The sequence below is a fragment of the Phyllopteryx taeniolatus genome, chromosome 11, assembly GCF_024500385.1.
Source record: "Phyllopteryx taeniolatus isolate TA_2022b chromosome 11, UOR_Ptae_1.2, whole genome shotgun sequence".
Classification (NCBI taxonomy): Eukaryota; Metazoa; Chordata; class Actinopteri; order Syngnathiformes; family Syngnathidae; genus Phyllopteryx; species Phyllopteryx taeniolatus.
This window is the reverse complement of record NC_084512.1, coordinates 19,770,215-19,787,482: the sequence shown is the minus strand read 5'-3', so window position 1 is coordinate 19,787,482 and position 17,268 is coordinate 19,770,215. Positions and strand designations below refer to the sequence as shown.

Genomic DNA, 17,268 nt, shown 5'->3' with positions numbered 1-17,268 from the left:
TGTTCACCTCTCTGATCAAGGCCCTTCTTCCCCAGTTACTCAGTTTAATCTCGGAAGGGTCCTGGTGGTTCCAAACTTCTTCCATTTCCGAATAATCAAGACCACAGTGCTGACGGGACCGTCAGTGCTGCTGAAATTCTTTTGTATCCTTCCCCAGATTTGTGCCTTGACTAATCCGGTCTCGGACGTCTGCAGACAATTCCTTAGACTTCATTGCTTGGTTTCTGCTTTGATATGCACTATCAATTATGACATCTTATACAGACAGGTGTGTGCCATTCCAAATGATGTTTAATGAACTGAATTTACCACAAGTGGACTCCATTCAAGTTGTAGAAGCATGTCAAGGCTGATCAGTGGAAATCAGATACACCTCATCTTAAATTTGAGTGTCATAGCAAAGGGTGTGAATACGTATGTACCTGTTATGGTTGAATGTTTACACTTTTTATACATTTACACAAATGTCTGAAAATGTTTTTACTTTGTCATTATGGAGTATTTTATGTATTTGTATTTAAATAGACACATTCCTCCATCTTGTGATCGGATCGGTTATCGTTATTTTAAACTCGGTGATCGGCTTCAAAAATCCTGATCGTGTAAAGCCTAGTTTAAATGTATGTGATATTTGTTGGTTGGCTAAACAATAAAAAACAAAAGTCATACGGCCTGTAAGTCCCTCTTATCATACGTGTGGATAGGTCCACTTTCATATAAACCCTGCTGGCTGCTGCTCTTATTGTGCACTTTGTCCTCTTGATCTCCCTGCAATTGGAGATTTGCTCCACTCACATCTAGAGAGGCCCTGGAACAGGTTGAACTTTTGCTGGAATTCCATGGTGTATTCATCCTAAAAAGGCTGAATCATTTTTTCTCTTTTTTTTTTTTTTTTTTTTTAATTTTTTTTTTTGGAAGGGTGCTGCTTTCACACTCCTTTCGGTCGCTTTCACCGGTTTGAATTGGTTGATGGGCTGGTAAACTAGATACCGGTTCGGTTAACAGGTTTTCAAAGCTAAGCGAACCAAAATGTGTCATGGTTGACAAACCACGTGGCATTGCTGTCTTCTTTTATCTGGTCAGTGGTGGGCATCAGGATGTAATTAGGAAGGTTTAGTGAGCATAAGCGGTACAGAAAATGGATGGATGGATGGTGTAGGGTATGACTGCACAATTCATCAAATTTTAATCGTGATTTTGGCTGCCACGACTGAATGAGCCTGATTGTCTGTAATTTTTTTTTTTTTAATTTACATTTAAAATGCGGGCACTGGTGCATATGAAAAGTGCTTCATTTGTAGCAGTGCCCGCAACCTAGTCAGCCAGCCACCAGGGGGCGAACGTGCGGTTAAGGCTTCATGAAGGGCCGGCACCATGCTCCGTGACCAACTTCAAAATAAAAGCTTAAAATGGCACTGATGTCCAATGTAGTAATATATGAAGGTTTTACTTTGAAGTTGGCCCTCTCAGCACGTTGGCAGAGAGGCGGCGTGTCATAGTAAGACACTATTAACAATTGGTAGCGGTTTCCTTGACTTCAACTTTTCCTTCAAGTTCCTTGGCTTCAACTCCATGCACGACTGACCAATGGTCAAGCAGAACAACGGAGATGTATCCTTCCTTGACAATTCACTATATTGATGGGGATTTTCAAATGAAAGGTCTGTGCTTACAGCCTCAAGTTATTGCATTTTATGCATTGACTGTATTTTCTTCCATTAAGTTGCAATTTGTGATTGTACTTTGTGAAAGCCTACGAGTAGTGAGTGAAACACTGAATCACAACATGGAGTAACATAGCCACTCCTCACTTATATGAGCTCATATTTTAACAAGATGTGTAAAAACTAAGTTGAAAAGAGAGTTCCCACGTGTCTTAATACCATGTCTGTGACATGCTTCCATGCACTACCCTAAGAATCAATAATTGTACCACAAATCGGTTAAAAAAATCTGAGTTTGAATTTGTTGTTGGAATTTTGATGAAGGGTATTCAAGTACGTTGGCCTAGGACATGTAGTTACTCAGATATTCATTAATATTGGGGGTACAGCCTGTTCATTGGATCCATTGCTGCTAGGCTTTTTGATAGTTTTGCATTGCAAACCAGCGACACTAAATGTCAAGCTACCACATGCTCATGACAAGCCGTTCACATAAAAAAATGTGTGGCTCAAGTATACACCAGTGATATGCTTAAACAGGTTTTAGTGCAACGTGGGATTAAATTTGTGGAACGTTGGTATTTAACTGTGCACACAGACTGCTCTGTTTCCCAACAATTCATCTGTAAGTGCACTCCTTTCGTACTACTCTGGATAGTAAGTAAAAGCTAATTAAATAAAACCTTGTTGCAATAGGTCGTATGGATTCTCTGTCAGTCTTTGTTATTCTGATTTGTTTTTTTCAAAAACCCTGCATTAATTTTTAAATCCTCTTTTAACAGCGATCCAGTCGTAACAGAAGATCTGGCAGTTATCTGCCTTTGCCTTTACGCAGAACCCAGCAAAGGCGAAATGTTTCTGCAACTGTGTGAGCTTTCAAGGGCTGCAGCAATTCAATAACTAAAATAAGTTGACTACAAAAAGAAGTCAAAGCAAGCTTTGCAGGAATAATTGTTTCTTACACCGACTAATGTTTCTGCGGGCGACACGGTGAAGGAATGGTTAGCACATCTGCCTCACAGGACCTGGGTTCAAATCCGGCATCACGTGTGTGAAGTTAGCATGTTCTCCTCGTCCCTACATGGATTTTCTCTGGATACTCCGGTTACATATGCGTAATAAGCACATTCATACACGAGCTACTGATGGCCACAACTCACACCGAGTCGCTCAACACGAGGACTGGCTAACGGGTCAGCCAGTTAACAGCCAACCAGCTCTACTCACTCATTTGCTGACGCCCACGTCACTTGCCAGGCTCTGCTTTTTTAAAGCCACACACTCTGTCACAGACACTAGAGTAGAACAGGAGGTTACAACCCCAAATGGACAAAAATAATATATTGATTGTGTTAAATATTGCAAAATCAATTTTTATCCGATTAATTGATGGGATAATGGTAGAATATCCAATTCTAAAAAGATTCGATAGCTGCAGCCCTGCTTTTCACACAATGAACACAATATTCAACAATCAGATACAGGGGGCCCTCAGTTTACGACAGTTCAGAAATACGATATTTCAAGGTCACGAACGGCATGCAGCATAAGAATATGCGGTCACTTGGCACAATAATAATAATAATTAATTTGTATAGAGCGCTTTTCAATTAAAGTTTTGTACAGATAAAATGCAAATACTGGTACAGTACCAACAATGAAAACAATTTTAATAAGACAAAGTAAAACAAATTTGTAAATAAAACAGAAACAAAACAAAAACACACCATTAAAACAGGACACCATATGTTAACATGCAAGCGTAAACAGGTGGGTCTCTTAACTTTGCTTTAAAAATTTCAACTGAGCAGGCTTGCCTGACATCAAGTGGAAGAGTGTTTCACAGAATTGGTGCTCGAACTGAAAAAACTCGTTCACCAAACAGCTTCCTATTTACTTTTGGGAGGTTAGACGGCTGCTCCCCTCCGAGCGCAGAGACCGTGTTGGAACATACATTTGTTCAAGTTCCTTTAAATACACTGGTACTAAGCCATTTGAAGCTTTACAAGTTAAAATCAGCACTTTAAAGTCTGCTCTGATGTGGAGAGGGAGCCAGTGAAGGGAGGCCAATGCAGGGGTAATATGTTCATACCTCGAAGTCTCAGTTAAAGCCCGAGCTGCCGCGTTTTGGACTAGTTGCAGACCTCGAATGTTTTTTTTGTTTGTTTTTTTTGGCCAAGCCAGATAAAAGAACATTGCAGTCGTCAAGCCTAGATGTCACAAAGCCTAAGTTAGCGTCTCTGCCTCATTCACTGAGAGGATTGATCCTTGCAATTTTGCATAGATGGAAAAAGGCCATGCGTAATTAAATGCAACTCAAATGAAAGAGTCTGGTCAAAGAGTACACAAAGATTCTTTACCCTATCCTTGCAATCAATAACACAGTCATCAAGAGACGGGGTGAAATTGTTAAAAAATACTGTTTAAACGGTCCAATAGTGATGTTTTCGGTCTTAGATGGATTTAAAAGTAAAACGTTAGCTGATAACCAGGACCTCACAGCAGCGAGGCACGTTGTACGTTTGTCAGAAGCCGACCCTTTCCCTGTGATAACTGGCATGGGTAATTACAAATCATCAGCACAAAAATGAAATGCAATCCAAAAAGAGCACAAAATCTGACCTAATGGTGCCAAATACAATGAAATGAGCAGTAGGTCGAGGACAGAGCGCTGTGGGACTCCATGCTGAACTGAACACAAGGAAGAATACACATTATTTAAAAAACAAAAACGTTGAGATCTTCCAGACAGACAAGAACTCAACCATTTAAGCACCTGTCCTGTGATACCAAAATAACTCTCGAGCCTGTCCAAGATTATGCAATGATCAATGGTGTAAAAAATAACGCTAAGAACCAATAATAAAAGAACAAATGTTGAGTCTGAGTCTAATGCCAATAATAGGATAATTCACTACTTTTGTTACAGGCACGCTCATTTACCGTTGTACTAGTTTTGATTGGATTGTTTTATATTTCTGGCCTTGGTGTTTTTCATACAAATATTGACTGTAATTATTACTTATGAGACTAGTAACAGACGATGACACGTTCTGACTTTCTTACAAATTCGGGTTACGTCGCCACCGTCGGAACATAACTCCATCGTACGTCGAGGAGCCTTCAAAGTTCAACGTGTGACGACGTCAGCTTGGCGTGGCATATACAAATACTTGCTGGACAAAGACCTTTTTGGGCATTCCTTTACTCACAAGCAACATCCTGACATTGTTGTGGCTGTGATGCTACCTGAGAAAGAAGACTGGCTTAGTTGACGTCATCCCCTCGATTCTCTGTCATAAATAGAACAGTGACATGGTAAACTGTAGGGAAATTGTTTTACAGGCAGTGGAAATGAGAGCTTTAGTGGCACTTTTTTTCTTGACTTTCTGGTAGCTTTTAAAGCGATTAGTGCATTTCACATGACTGAAGTAAGCTGTGCTAGAGAAGCCTTGGCAGAGATCCTCAGTGTTGCAAGAGTTTTATGCAAGCAACCTTTGCCCTTTTTCGACATGAGAGATTACAAATGGCCGGTGAATGTGTCCTAACCAGTAGGTCATTGGTTGATAATTCGCCTTGGCCCATCACTTGTCTTTCGAGTGAGAAACTTCCCATATTGGGAGTCCAGGGAAGCAAAGAGCTGGTGCACGGATTAAGAAACTCTCATTGATGCGCTGTTCTTGCCCCATATGGTTAAAGAAAGTGATGTGTGACCGACAAACTTGTCCTCATCCTGACGCACTGACCTTTTTTAGTGTGCGCAAGCTTGGAAAAGCAGGCCAGTGAACGGAGGAAGGTGGCTAATTTTAGTTTGCCCTCCCGAGATGAACGCTCACGAGCTAGCGTTATCAGGAATTAGTCTAGCATAACACAAGCTCAGGCTACTCTTCGATAATGAACAATTACAAGCAGGGAGATGGAAGCATTACACTTCAGGACGGGGTCTTTCGGAAAAGGATTTGAATTATTTACAAAGTCGTGATGAGTGGTACGTCCTGCAGCTGTGGTGAGTGGATAGTGCACTCAAACCTAATTTGCATGAGTGCTCTGTGAAACTATGAGGCTAAGCACATTTGAATGGGGAATCATCTAAATCGTTTGACTGTGCACTGCTGCAGTCCTGTCCATTTCAGAAAAGCAGTAAACACTGTCCTTGTACTTAGTGGACTTGTATCCTTCTGTGTGTTTCTTTAGTGCACAGCTATTTTTGAGCATGACCTAGATCCCTGCACCGTAGTTGAATAAAAGAATCGAGTGCCGTGAAAATTGCCCATATACATGTAGTGTGGCTTAAATAGTGCAGCGATAACCTCACATTTTTTTCTCAAAGGCTTGAGTGGAGTCCAAGATGTCACCGTCGTTCGACACAGTCACAGGCCTGCTCGAGCCAGACCAGAGGACCTTGATGATGACTTACTTCTGGGGAAGATGAACTCGGACTGGGCCACGGGGGCCGGTCTCACCCCTTCACCCGATGAAGGCATTCAGGAATTACAGGTTAGGTTTCCACATGCACGTACTTGACTCTTTCGTATAGACCTTGCTGTTCAAGATGTACTTTTTAATGTCTGGTGTCATCAGGATGAGGAGGATGAGAAGGCCCGGCCCGTGCAGATCCTGCTGGCCAATGAGGACGAGCACAGCTTCGAGCTGGATGCCTCCGCGCTGGAAAAAATCCTGCTGCAGGAGGATGTACGGGATCTCAATGTGGTGGTGGTATCAGTGGCTGGTGCCTTCCGCAAGGGAAAATCCTTCCTGCTGGACTTTATGCTGCGTTACATGTACAATCAGGTGAGAGCACCACGCACGTATTATTACTTTTAACACGTGTGCTTGTCAAATGACGCTTTGATGATGATTGTTGACATGAATAACAGAAAGTGATACATGGCAAGCAGGATCACCTTACAGCCATGTGGTCTTTCAAACCCACTGTAACAACGCACGATTTGGAATGTGAAATTCTCACAGCTGTGTGAACACAAGCCTTTCTGAATTCGTGATGGGAAGATGACCAATTATTTATCAATTTGGGTCTATATTAGTCATTTGAAAACATGGCATTAAGTTTATTTCTCTAATTGGAACGCATCATTTCTATGATATCATTTATTTTTTTTTTAGCCAGGCACAGTGACTTTGTTTAGCACATCCAGCTCACAGTTCTGACGTTCCGGATTAGAATGTCATCCGCCTTCCTGTGTTGAGTCGGATCAACATAACGATTGATGTGTTGTCTAATCTGGAAGCACCAGTATGTTTTTTTAAATGACCATTTTGCTCTGCAGCAAAGTGAGATGATAAGCCTAATTATCATTCTTCCGTGTTCTATATCGCTTGTCCTCATTAGGGTCACATGTGAGCTGGAGTCTATCCCATCTGACTTTGGGCCAGAGGGGGCTACATCCTGGACTGGTCACCAGCCAACTGTAACATTATCTTGAACAATGTCAACATGACACTGTAAAACATACAGTACATACTTTGTGCAGTTTATGCAGAAGAACACAGATATGTTAAGTCAGTCATCTTAGCAGTATCGAGTTTCCATTGGTGAGTGACGATAAGTATTTATGTCATGTCAAAATTTCTTCAGCGGCCCGTTTAGGCAGCAATGCAACTGGGTCAGTAAAACTTGGCCCACCACTGTTAGCTGCTCTATGTTTTGATTTGCTTGCATTGCCGCGTTGTTGTTTTTAATGTTACACTGACGAAATACCACTTGATTGTCAAGATTGTAGTCACTGATGGTATAGTGTTTTACTCACCTGACAGTGTGGTTTTGATTCCCATTCAGTGACCGTGTGAAAACTAAAGGGTTTTCTGTCTCTGTGCCCTGTGATTCACTGGCAACCAGTCTTGGGTGCAATCCGCCTTTCACCTAAAGTCAGCTTGGATGGGCTCCCTGTGATCTTGAATAGGATAAGGGTATAGAAAATGGATGGATGTCAAGTTTACGATTAAAAATAAATAAATAAATAAATAAATACAAATAAAATTTACATCTCTTTCTTGACCTTGTCCATCTCTCGTAAGGACATGAACATTGATGATGTTCAAGTGTTGTTTTGATATTTATTGAACCCACAAAAAAGGGTTTGCCTCAATCACAAGATGGTGTGTGAAGCACGGCCATCAACAGGAATCAATGTCTGCGCATGACTTGAAAATCACTTATTTGCTCTGGAGGCCTGCTTAAACATACTTCTTAATGGCCAGTGCATCGCCTCATGTATCCGAAAAATTTCCAGGTCATTGTGTTTGTTCACCTTTCTTCTCATTTTGCTTCCATGCATCATCAGCAAAATAAGCAGTGGATTGGAGGTGATGACGAGCCACTGACTGGCTTCACCTGGAGAGGAGGCTGCGAGAGGGAGACCACAGGGATTCAAGTCTGGAGTGAAGTCTTTGTGGTGAATAAGCCGGATGGCAGCCAGGTATACCTGCACAATCTCCCAAGGAGAGGGTGTCATCTTTGAAATGAGAGGATGCGTCACTGTTAACGCTATTGCTTTTAAGGTCGCCGTCCTCCTCGTGGACACGCAGGGAGCCTTTGACAGCCAGTCCACCATCAAGGACTGTGCCACTGTGTTTGCCCTCAGCACAATGACCAGTTCTGTGCAGGTTAGTCCTAAAACGCTCACCCTCGTAACAGAAAATTCTGGAAAATACATGATTTTTCTTCTCAGGTGTACAATCTCTCGCAAAATATTCAGGAAGACGACCTGCAGCATCTTCAAGTTAGTGTCATCTTTTTAAAATCTCCCCAAACTACAGTTGGTTATAATTTGTCTTTTCCCCCCTCATGCAGCTCTTCACAGAGTATGGCCGTCTCGCCATGGAAGAGATCTACTTGAAACCTTTCCAGGTGCTCACCACAAATGCAGTATAGACACACCTTCTCATCCAAGTGTCTCCAAAATTTTGACTACAAAGCTATTTTATTTGAAGCTTGTTTTTTCATCTTGTTAAAAATGATGTTTACGTTGTTCATTAGTCCCTCATGTTCCTGATTCGGGATTGGAGTTTCCCCTATGAGCACGATTACGGCCTGGAGGGAGGCAACGCCTTCTTGGAGAAGCGACTTCAGGTGAGACTTGGCCCATGTGTGATGTTTTAAGAAGCACATGCCAATGTTTAACGCCTAAACTTGATATTTAAACATGAGAGAAGCCACACAAAGTCAGAAACGATCTGCAAGTGTGTTCTTACTGCTTTTATAGGGTGTGGTGCACTCGGTGACCAATGCTACACACCACACACAACGATATCTCCACTAACAATTGAAAGTCCCCTCCCCTAACCAGCCTTGGTGTGTAGTACCAAGAGTGTCCTGTGAAAGGCAGCATGGTGCCATGGGGCAAAAAAACAAAAAAGTGGTAGTAGAGGAAGAAATAGAAGAAGCTAGGCTAACTGTTTTCATTTTTCTTGTGGTGAATGACTTGTGAGACACATTATACAATTACTCAACAAAACCAGTTGCTTTATTTGTGTCGGGCAACAGCACAAGCTTCCTGATTGGATTCTTGGCTCGGCACAAGTCAGTGTTGACCACCCACAAACATTTTCCATCGTAAATATTGAACAGGTTTAACAATTATGATTGTTGGCTGCGACCGATTGGGGAGGACTCTTCCCTCTTTACACACCCCACACCATAGGATAAATGCCCAGGATAAACTATTCGAGACCTCCAACAAGTGGACCTTTGCCTGACTTTGATCGAAAGGGAGGGGAAAATGCTCAAATTTGGCCCGATTGTTGTCATATGTGTACCCCGCTTAAAATGTGCCACTTAGCAGGTTATAATGTGACAAGTGTGATGCCGTCTACTCACACAGGTGAAGCAGAACCAGCACGAGGAGCTGCAGAATGTCCGCAAGCACATCCACTCGTGCTTCTCCAACATCGGCTGCTTCCTGCTGCCTCACCCGGGCCTCAAGGTTTCCACCAACCCCTACTTTGATGGACGGCTGAGAGGTAAAGTTGGTAAAATACGCATTGTGATGTGCGTCACAAGGAGTAGATCATCAGTGTGTGTTACAGACATTGACGGGGATTTTAAGCGGGCGTTGTCGCGGCTGGTGCCTCTGCTGCTGAACCCCGAACGACTGGTGGTGAAAGAGATCGGCGGCAACAAAGTCACTTGTCGAGATCTTGTTGAGTACTTCAAGGTACCTTGTTTACACAGAGATCCCACGAAATGACTGTAACAGAAGATCAGGTTTTCACCCTTCTATTACTAATATGAACTCTAACAACAATTTAGGCGTACATAAAGATCTATCAAGGTGAAGAGCTGCCTCATCCAAAGTCCATGTTGCAGGTTTGCTGTCTTTTTTTAATTTTTTTTATATAAACCTTTCACCTGTTGTGCTGCTCCATAAGGATTACGAATGTTTGTTTGCGATTTCCCAGGCAACAGCCGAAGCCAACAACCTGACTGCTGTAGCAGGAGCCAAAGACATGTACAGCAAAAACATGGAGCAGGTCAGGACGTGCGTTACGGCAGAGGAATTAAAGCAGAAGACCACTTGACATATTTAAAAAGAGAACCGATTACAATTAGTAGCCATTGTGACGTCATTAAAAGTGTTGTCATGACATGAATGATCCATTGCTTTGCTACTCACTGGCCATGTCATTGGCTATGGTTAAACCTCCAAAGACAGCCATGTCTTTCTGTGATGTGACCAGAGCCACAGTAATGGAACTTACTGGACCGGGTCTGGCTTCTCAGTACATTAAGAGCAACACAGATTTTATCAAGCACATGTTAACACTCACCCATCCATTTTCAATAGCACTTGTCCTCACTAGGATTGTAGTTGAGCTGGAGCCTATCCAAGCTGACTTTGACATCATTACTGAATGGTGATATGAATTGAATTGTGTGTCCTAATACCTTTTTCCATGAAGAGCATTTTGGACTGTGGCACGTTTGCGTGTCCCGGCTTCATGATACAACGCTGCATCCCTGAAACTTTATTATTTTTATTTATTATTTCCAGTTTTTATGATTCAATCCGTTCCAGAAAGCTCGACTAAAACCGAATCGTACGAAAACTGAAATAATAGTTCCCATAGGAAATAATGAAATCCAATTTGTTTCAGACATCCAAAAATATTACCTCCCAACCACATTTTTTGGAGAATAATGATAGTTAATATACAGAAAAAAATATGAAATAAATATGACGAATCAAATGGATGGGCATATATGAAAACTAAGGTTTGCCTGCATATATACAGAGATGATTAAAAAATAACATGACTAATATTAAGAAAGAGCTAACAAGTGTGTGAACGGCATATAGGCTATACGAAAGTACAAAGGGCATGCAAACAAATTATATACATTGTATATATTTATTCTAATAATCCTCCACTGGCTATTTCTTATGATTTGATAAAAAATTTAGTTATTTTGTTATTTTTTGTCATCCATGAATCAATATTTTGTTTTTTGCCAGAGTATCGTTTCAGATACTTAATGCAGGTAGGTATATTATCGAAGTCAGAATTTTGGTTACTTGACGACTAATTTTACTACCCAACACTTGTGAATTCCACCAATAGTTATCAGATGCCACTAGGGGACAGTATCGTGCCTTCACCTACTTGGTCCCTCTACATTATGCATCTGTCAGGCCTCTTCACATGAGTAGTTTTACATTATTTTTATTTTTTTTTCACCTATTTTTACCTGGGGTAGTGTTGAATTTTTACTTAAAACCCATCCTGTACACTTACTAAAGTGTACATGGTCTTTCAGGTGTGCGGTGGCGACAAGCCATACATCGCCCCCGCCGACCTGCAGCACTGCCACGACGAATTCCGTGAGCACTCTGTACGCTACTTCCGTTCGGTAAAGAAGATGGGCGGCGACGAGTTCTGCCAGCGCTACCAGAGCCAGCTGGAGGCCGAGCTGGACGAGGCCTTCGGCAACTTCTGCAAACACAACGACGGCAAGAACATCTTCTACGCTGCGCGCACGCCCGCCACGCTCTTCGCCGTCATGTTCGCCGCCTACGTGGTGTCTGGCGTGACGGGCTTTGTGGGCCTGAGCACGCTGGCGGCGCTGGCCAACCTGCTGATGGGCCTGGCGCTCATGTCGCTGTGCACGTGGGCGTACGTCAAGTACTCTGGAGAGTTCCGCGAAGTGGGAACCATGATAGACCTGGTGGCCGAGACGCTGTGGGAACAGGTATGTTTATTTATAAGCATGAATTGACGAGCATTTTTGGTTTTCCTTTTATATACCATCCTGCAAGTGGAAAAGGGTATTGTTTACATTAATTTCTGTATTCCAATCAACAACTATTTGTTATAGGGCGTATTCTCACTAGGATGTTAATGTACCATGTTCCGCTCACCAGATATTCACAATAACCGTCACAGTGTACACTTATAAAACAAATTGAAAAAAAACAACTGCAAATAATCCAGTCGATCATGGGCATATTTTTGCGTGCAATGTATGATATAATTGCTGTAATCACTCCTCTTGCCAGTTACAGTGAAACACTTTTTATCACGGAAGCCCACTTGTGTTAGGTGAAAATCTGCAATACAGATCACATTTAAAAAGAAAAAAACTGTTTTCCACATTCTCACCCACTTTAATCAGATTTAAACACACTTAAACTTGTAACACTTTTTAACAAATTTATTCTTGACTATTAACTGGAGATTAGTTGGCAACCTCTGCTCTTCATGGTGTACACTGAAGTCACAACTCTAAATTGGATTTTGCCTATATACTCTAATAACCCATTAAAATAATTGCTTAATGCACGACTGGGATCTAGTGGGGGTTTAGAAAAACAAAATGACTAGAAATAATCCTTAAATAAAAAAAGTGAGTACGCCCTTAGCAAAAGAAACGTTGACAGCCAAAGACCCTTCACTTCCTGTCTTTTTTTCTTCACTTCCTCCCGCCATTTCCTCCATTTTCTTCCTCTTTTATTCCCGATATGATCCTTTTGGATCTTCCTCCTGGGTCTCGTGGGTAACTGCTCCTCTTCCTCCCCGCTGTGCTCCTCAGGTGTTTTCCAAACTTTGCGAGCGCGTGACGAGGGGTGTGGCGTGGCCGTTGGCGGGGCCCGCCGCTCTGCTGGCGTTGGGAGCGCCGGGGCTCTCACCCCCCAACAACAACTACTGCCAAAGGAAGAGCCACTAAGACTACACTTTGTTGCGTCAACACTTTTAGCCGTTTGTTCACGTTGGGGCAGGAGGCGTTGGATTCTGTGGCCAGGCCTTTGGCAGGATCTCACGGTTGCTATTAGTCTTCATCTTACAGTGTGTTGTGTTTTGGACACCTCATCAGTTGGATTCAGTTTTATATTTTGGTGGTGTCTTGCGCATGCTCAAGGACACTAGTGGTTGTTGTTTTTTAGTTTTACCTTTTGATTTTAATTTAATCTTTTTTTTTTTTTTTTTTTTTTTTTTTTACGGTTTCCCAAACCAAAGTCCAAATAAACTCTTAAAGCAAAAAAAAAACAAAAAAAAACAAATATATATATATAAATCTAAATACAGTATTTAAAATATAAACTATGAAGGTTCAAATAGTTTTAAATCTCTAATTTAAAAGTATATATAATGTAGGTATAGTACCGGTAATTGTTTTAAGTACTAACCCCAATTCCAATGAAATTGCGACGTTGTAAAATGTAAATAAAAAAACTGAATACAATGATTTGCAAATCCCTTTCAACCCGAAGACACTTCAAAGACGAGATAATGTTCAAACTGATTTTTTTTTATTTTTTTTTATTATTATTTTTTTTTATAAATTCTCTCATTTTGAATTTGATGCCTGCAACACATCCAAAAAAGCTGGGACAGGGGCAACAAAAGACTGGGAAAGTTGAGGAATGCTCCCAAAAAACACCTGTTTGGAACATTCCACAAGTTAACACATTCAGTGCCACTGACTGCTTTAGAATTCAAATATCCATGTAAACTGGGAGGGCTGGCACTGATTGAGTTAATTGGAAAGAGGGGAGTGTCATAATTTGGTATAAAAGGAGCATCCCTGACAGGCTCAGTTGTTCACAGTAACACTTCAGAAAAACATTTTCAGCTCACACAGTTCGTCGCTACATCTACAAATGCAAGTCAAAACTCTACCATGCAAAGCGAAAACCATATACACTGTATCAACAACACCCAGAAACGCCGCCAGCTTATCTGGGCCCGAGCTCATCTCAGATGGGTAACATGCAGATCTGTGAAGGCACCATTAATGCTGAAAGGTACACAACAGATTTCAGAGCAACATATGCTGCCATCAAAGCAATGTCTTTTTCAGGGATGTCCCGGCTTATTTCAGCAAGTCAATGCCAAGCCACATTCTGCACGGTTTACAACAGCGTGGCTTCGTAGTAAAAAAGTATGAGAACTAGACTCGTCTCCCATTGAAAATGTGGGGCACATTATCAACCTCAAAATACGAGAGACCCCGAACTGTTGAGCAAGAATAGAAAAGAATTACACCTACAAAACTCCAACAATTAGTGTCTCCAGTTCCCCAAATGCTAGTTGTTAAAAGGAAAGGTGATGTAACACAGTGGTAAACTTGCCCCTGTCCCACCTTTTTTGAAGTGTTGCAGGCATCAAATTCAAAAGAGTGGAAAAAGTTGCAGTTTGAACATTATATATCTTGTCTTTGTAGTGCCTTCAATTGAATAGTTTGAAAAGGATTTGCAAATCATTGATCGGTTCAGGGTGTACCCCGCCTCCCACCCAAAGATAGCTAGGATAGGGTCCAGCAGCCCGCGACCCTAGTGAGGATAAGCGCTAAAGAAAATGGATGGATGGATGGATTTGATCTATTACACAACATTCCAACGGCGGCACGGTGACCGACTCGTTTGCACATCTGCCTCACAGTTCTGGGGACTGGGGTTCAAATGCCGGCCCCGCCTGTATGGAGTTTGCATGTTCTCCTTGTGCCTGGGTGGGTTTTCTCCGGGCACTCCGGTTTCCTCCCACATCCCAAAAACATACATGCTAGGTTGATTGAAGACTAAATTGCCCATGGGTGTGAATGTGAGTGCGAATGGTTGTTTATATGTACCCTGCGATTGTCCGGCGACCAGTTCAGGACATACAACGCCTCTCGCCAGTCAGATGGGATATCCTCCAGTGTGCCCGTGACCCTAGTGAGGATAAGCGGTACAGATAATGGATGAATAGATAACATTCCAACTTCACCTGAATTGGGTTTTTTTACAATTTCTTTTAATTTTTATTATTTTTTAAATCCAGTATGTATGTGAATAAACTTTTTTTTTTTAATTTTTTTTTAAATACAGTATGTTGATGAATACAATATATAACTTGAAATCCAATATGTATGTAAAATGTTTTTAAAAAATAATCCAAGTTTAAAGTTGTAAAAATAAATACAGTATGTATGTGCAGTGTATATTTTGACAATCCATTATCTACAGGAAATTTTATTTGATGGTAATACTTAAATGTAGTGTCCCTGGACACACCGTCTCACTATTTGGCAGGAAGCGTTGCTGAGTATTGTGCCTGTGTTTTACTGTGCTGCAGGTTCTCAAGCCGCTCAGTGAACATTACATGGAAGACAGCGTGCGGCAGACGGTGGTCAACTCGCTCAAAGCCAGCCTGACCGAACCCGGCGGCGGCTCCTCTTCTTCACAGCAGCAGCAAAACACCAAGTTAAAGACACACTGATGCACTTCCCTCCTCCTCATCACATCACTCTTCCTCATGTCCTTAGAACTGTGACGAGTCGATCAACACCAAAGCTTGCAGTGGCCTTTTGCCAAAAAACAAAACTTTTTCTTCATTCTCAACAATGGACGCAAACGCGTTGCCTTGAAAGCACAACTACTCCCATCGAGGTCTTCAGGAAACAAAATGGAGGGCGGATGCAAGCATTAAGAAGTGATGACATCACACTCTATACGTTAATATGCGTTTGTATGCTTGTGGCATTGTCATCAATAGAAACTGTCAGGGCCAGCCTTTGTGTTTTGAGTTCAGAGCTTAACACTCGGAAATATTTTGTAGTCCTATCCTGCATGGCGCTAAAATAAGATAAAGAAGCTGGAGAAGCATTTTCAACTGCGCTGCCTTCGATGATGTCGCACTTAGTACGAGAAATGAACTACTTCTTAATGGAAACGCTTAATTTGCTCCCTGACTTGACATTTTGACACGATAAAGCCAATTAAAAGTGACATTGAGCAAGTTCAAGGCTTTATTTGGCTGTTAGCTGTTCACAGGGTAAAAATGCTTCTCTCCATAAGTTGTATTTTTTCCATCCTTAATATCTCTTTATGTCCCTCACTTGTTTTATCGCTAAAGAAAAACACCTAATTTGAAAACATTTTGACATGGTTAAAAAAAAAGTGATATTGAGCAACTAAGGCTTTTGATGACATCGCTTGCAGACTAAAAGGCTTGTCATGAAGTAGTAGGTTTTTTTCCCCCCATATTTCATTTTGCTCCCTGGCTGACATTTTGACAAGTTGATTTAAAGTGACATTGAACAAGTTGAACACTTTATCTGGCTGTTAGCAGGCTAAAAAGGCTTTCCTAGAGTTGTATTTCTTCTAAGAAAAAGGTTAAGAGGCTTCAAAGGTTTTAGACCAACCACCATTTCTCTATTCATAAATGTGCTTTTATCCACTGTAATTAATCAATAAAACACTTGACAGCTAGCAACTGTAAATTAGCAGTATTGCCGCTGCTTTTAGTGCTTAATTAGCCAGTAGCTGCCGTACCATGTTAAAAGTAAGCATTTAAAGCTTTAGTAGGCAAGAGAAAAGGCTTCTCTCCCAAAGTTTTATTTTTGAATAAACACTCAATTTGCTCCCTGACTGACATTTTGACACATTAAAAGCAGTTCAAATTAAGATTAGGGAAGTCTTTAACTGGCTTTTATCTTTGCTTGCAAGCTAAAATGTCTCCCAAAGTGTATACCTTGTTTTTTTGTTTTTTTTTTAATATAATGAACGTTTGTAGTTATATGCACTGTAACTAATTAACGAAAACGGTCAAGTTGTAATAAAAAGTTTAAAGCTAAATCTTGCTAATTCAAGCTAATTAGCCACTAGCCCCCGCCGCTCCCTTTTATTGGACAAAACTACAGGCATTCTGTAATAATTTTCACCAACAATGGTTTGTAACAAATTGTGTTAAAACTGTAATCAACCATCATGTGACTTTTTGCCCTTTTTAAAAGTCGCACTCGTTCAATTCTCAGGAGCCAATAAGCTAGTAGCAGCCTCATTGAATCACCTCAAGCGCCAGTTTTGTCACACATTTTAGCATGCATGTTGGAATTAGATATTTAAATAAACTTTGTATACATTTTATAGCGAATCAAGGCTGTTTTTGTTTGACATAATTTACCTTTCCCGTTGTCGTGTTGCTGCTGTAGAAGTTTGCGAAGCAGGCTTTAAACGAGGACGACAGAAAATGTGATTGGCTGAGTTGGGCGCAGGTGATGATGATGCCTGTACACCTTTTTAAAAACATTTACGGTAATTTATTTTTGAATGAAGTGTTTACCTTAAGAATAAATCGTTGACTCACTTCCGCCTTTGGTCTTTTTTAA

General features: G+C 41.2%; 1 protein-coding gene across 4 annotated transcripts in view; it reads left to right on the top strand.

Moving 5' to 3' along the window:
• Positions 1-17,246, top strand: part of LOC133486098 (atlastin-2-like) — a 19,757-nt gene extending 2,511 nt beyond the window's left edge. Inside the window, exons 2-15 of one of the 4 annotated variants that reach the window (XR_009790912.1) lie at positions 5,995-6,161; positions 6,246-6,455; positions 7,967-8,101; positions 8,184-8,288; positions 8,354-8,404; positions 8,476-8,532; positions 8,662-8,754; positions 9,506-9,644; positions 9,711-9,838; positions 9,934-9,990; positions 10,083-10,154; positions 11,440-11,871; positions 12,712-12,941; positions 15,234-15,374. Coding sequence is in view for 3 of the 4 variants with exons in the window: in XM_061790747.1 (XP_061646731.1) it covers positions 1,610-1,661; positions 5,995-6,161; positions 6,246-6,455; positions 7,967-8,101; positions 8,184-8,288; positions 8,354-8,404; positions 8,476-8,532; positions 8,662-8,754; positions 9,506-9,644; positions 9,711-9,838; positions 9,934-9,990; positions 10,083-10,154; positions 11,440-11,871; positions 15,234-15,377 (1,842 nt within the window). In the remaining variant the exon portion in view is untranslated. Of the gene's footprint in view, positions 1-1,594; positions 1,662-5,354; positions 5,671-5,994; positions 6,162-6,245; positions 6,456-7,966; positions 8,102-8,183; positions 8,289-8,353; positions 8,405-8,475; positions 8,533-8,661; positions 8,755-9,505; positions 9,645-9,710; positions 9,839-9,933; positions 9,991-10,082; positions 10,155-11,439; positions 11,872-12,711; positions 12,942-15,233 lie in introns of those variants that run through there. The other 3 variants (XM_061790747.1, XM_061790748.1, XM_061790746.1) reach the window with 3 other exon arrangements.
• The last annotated feature ends 22 nt before the right edge of the window (positions 17,247-17,268 follow it).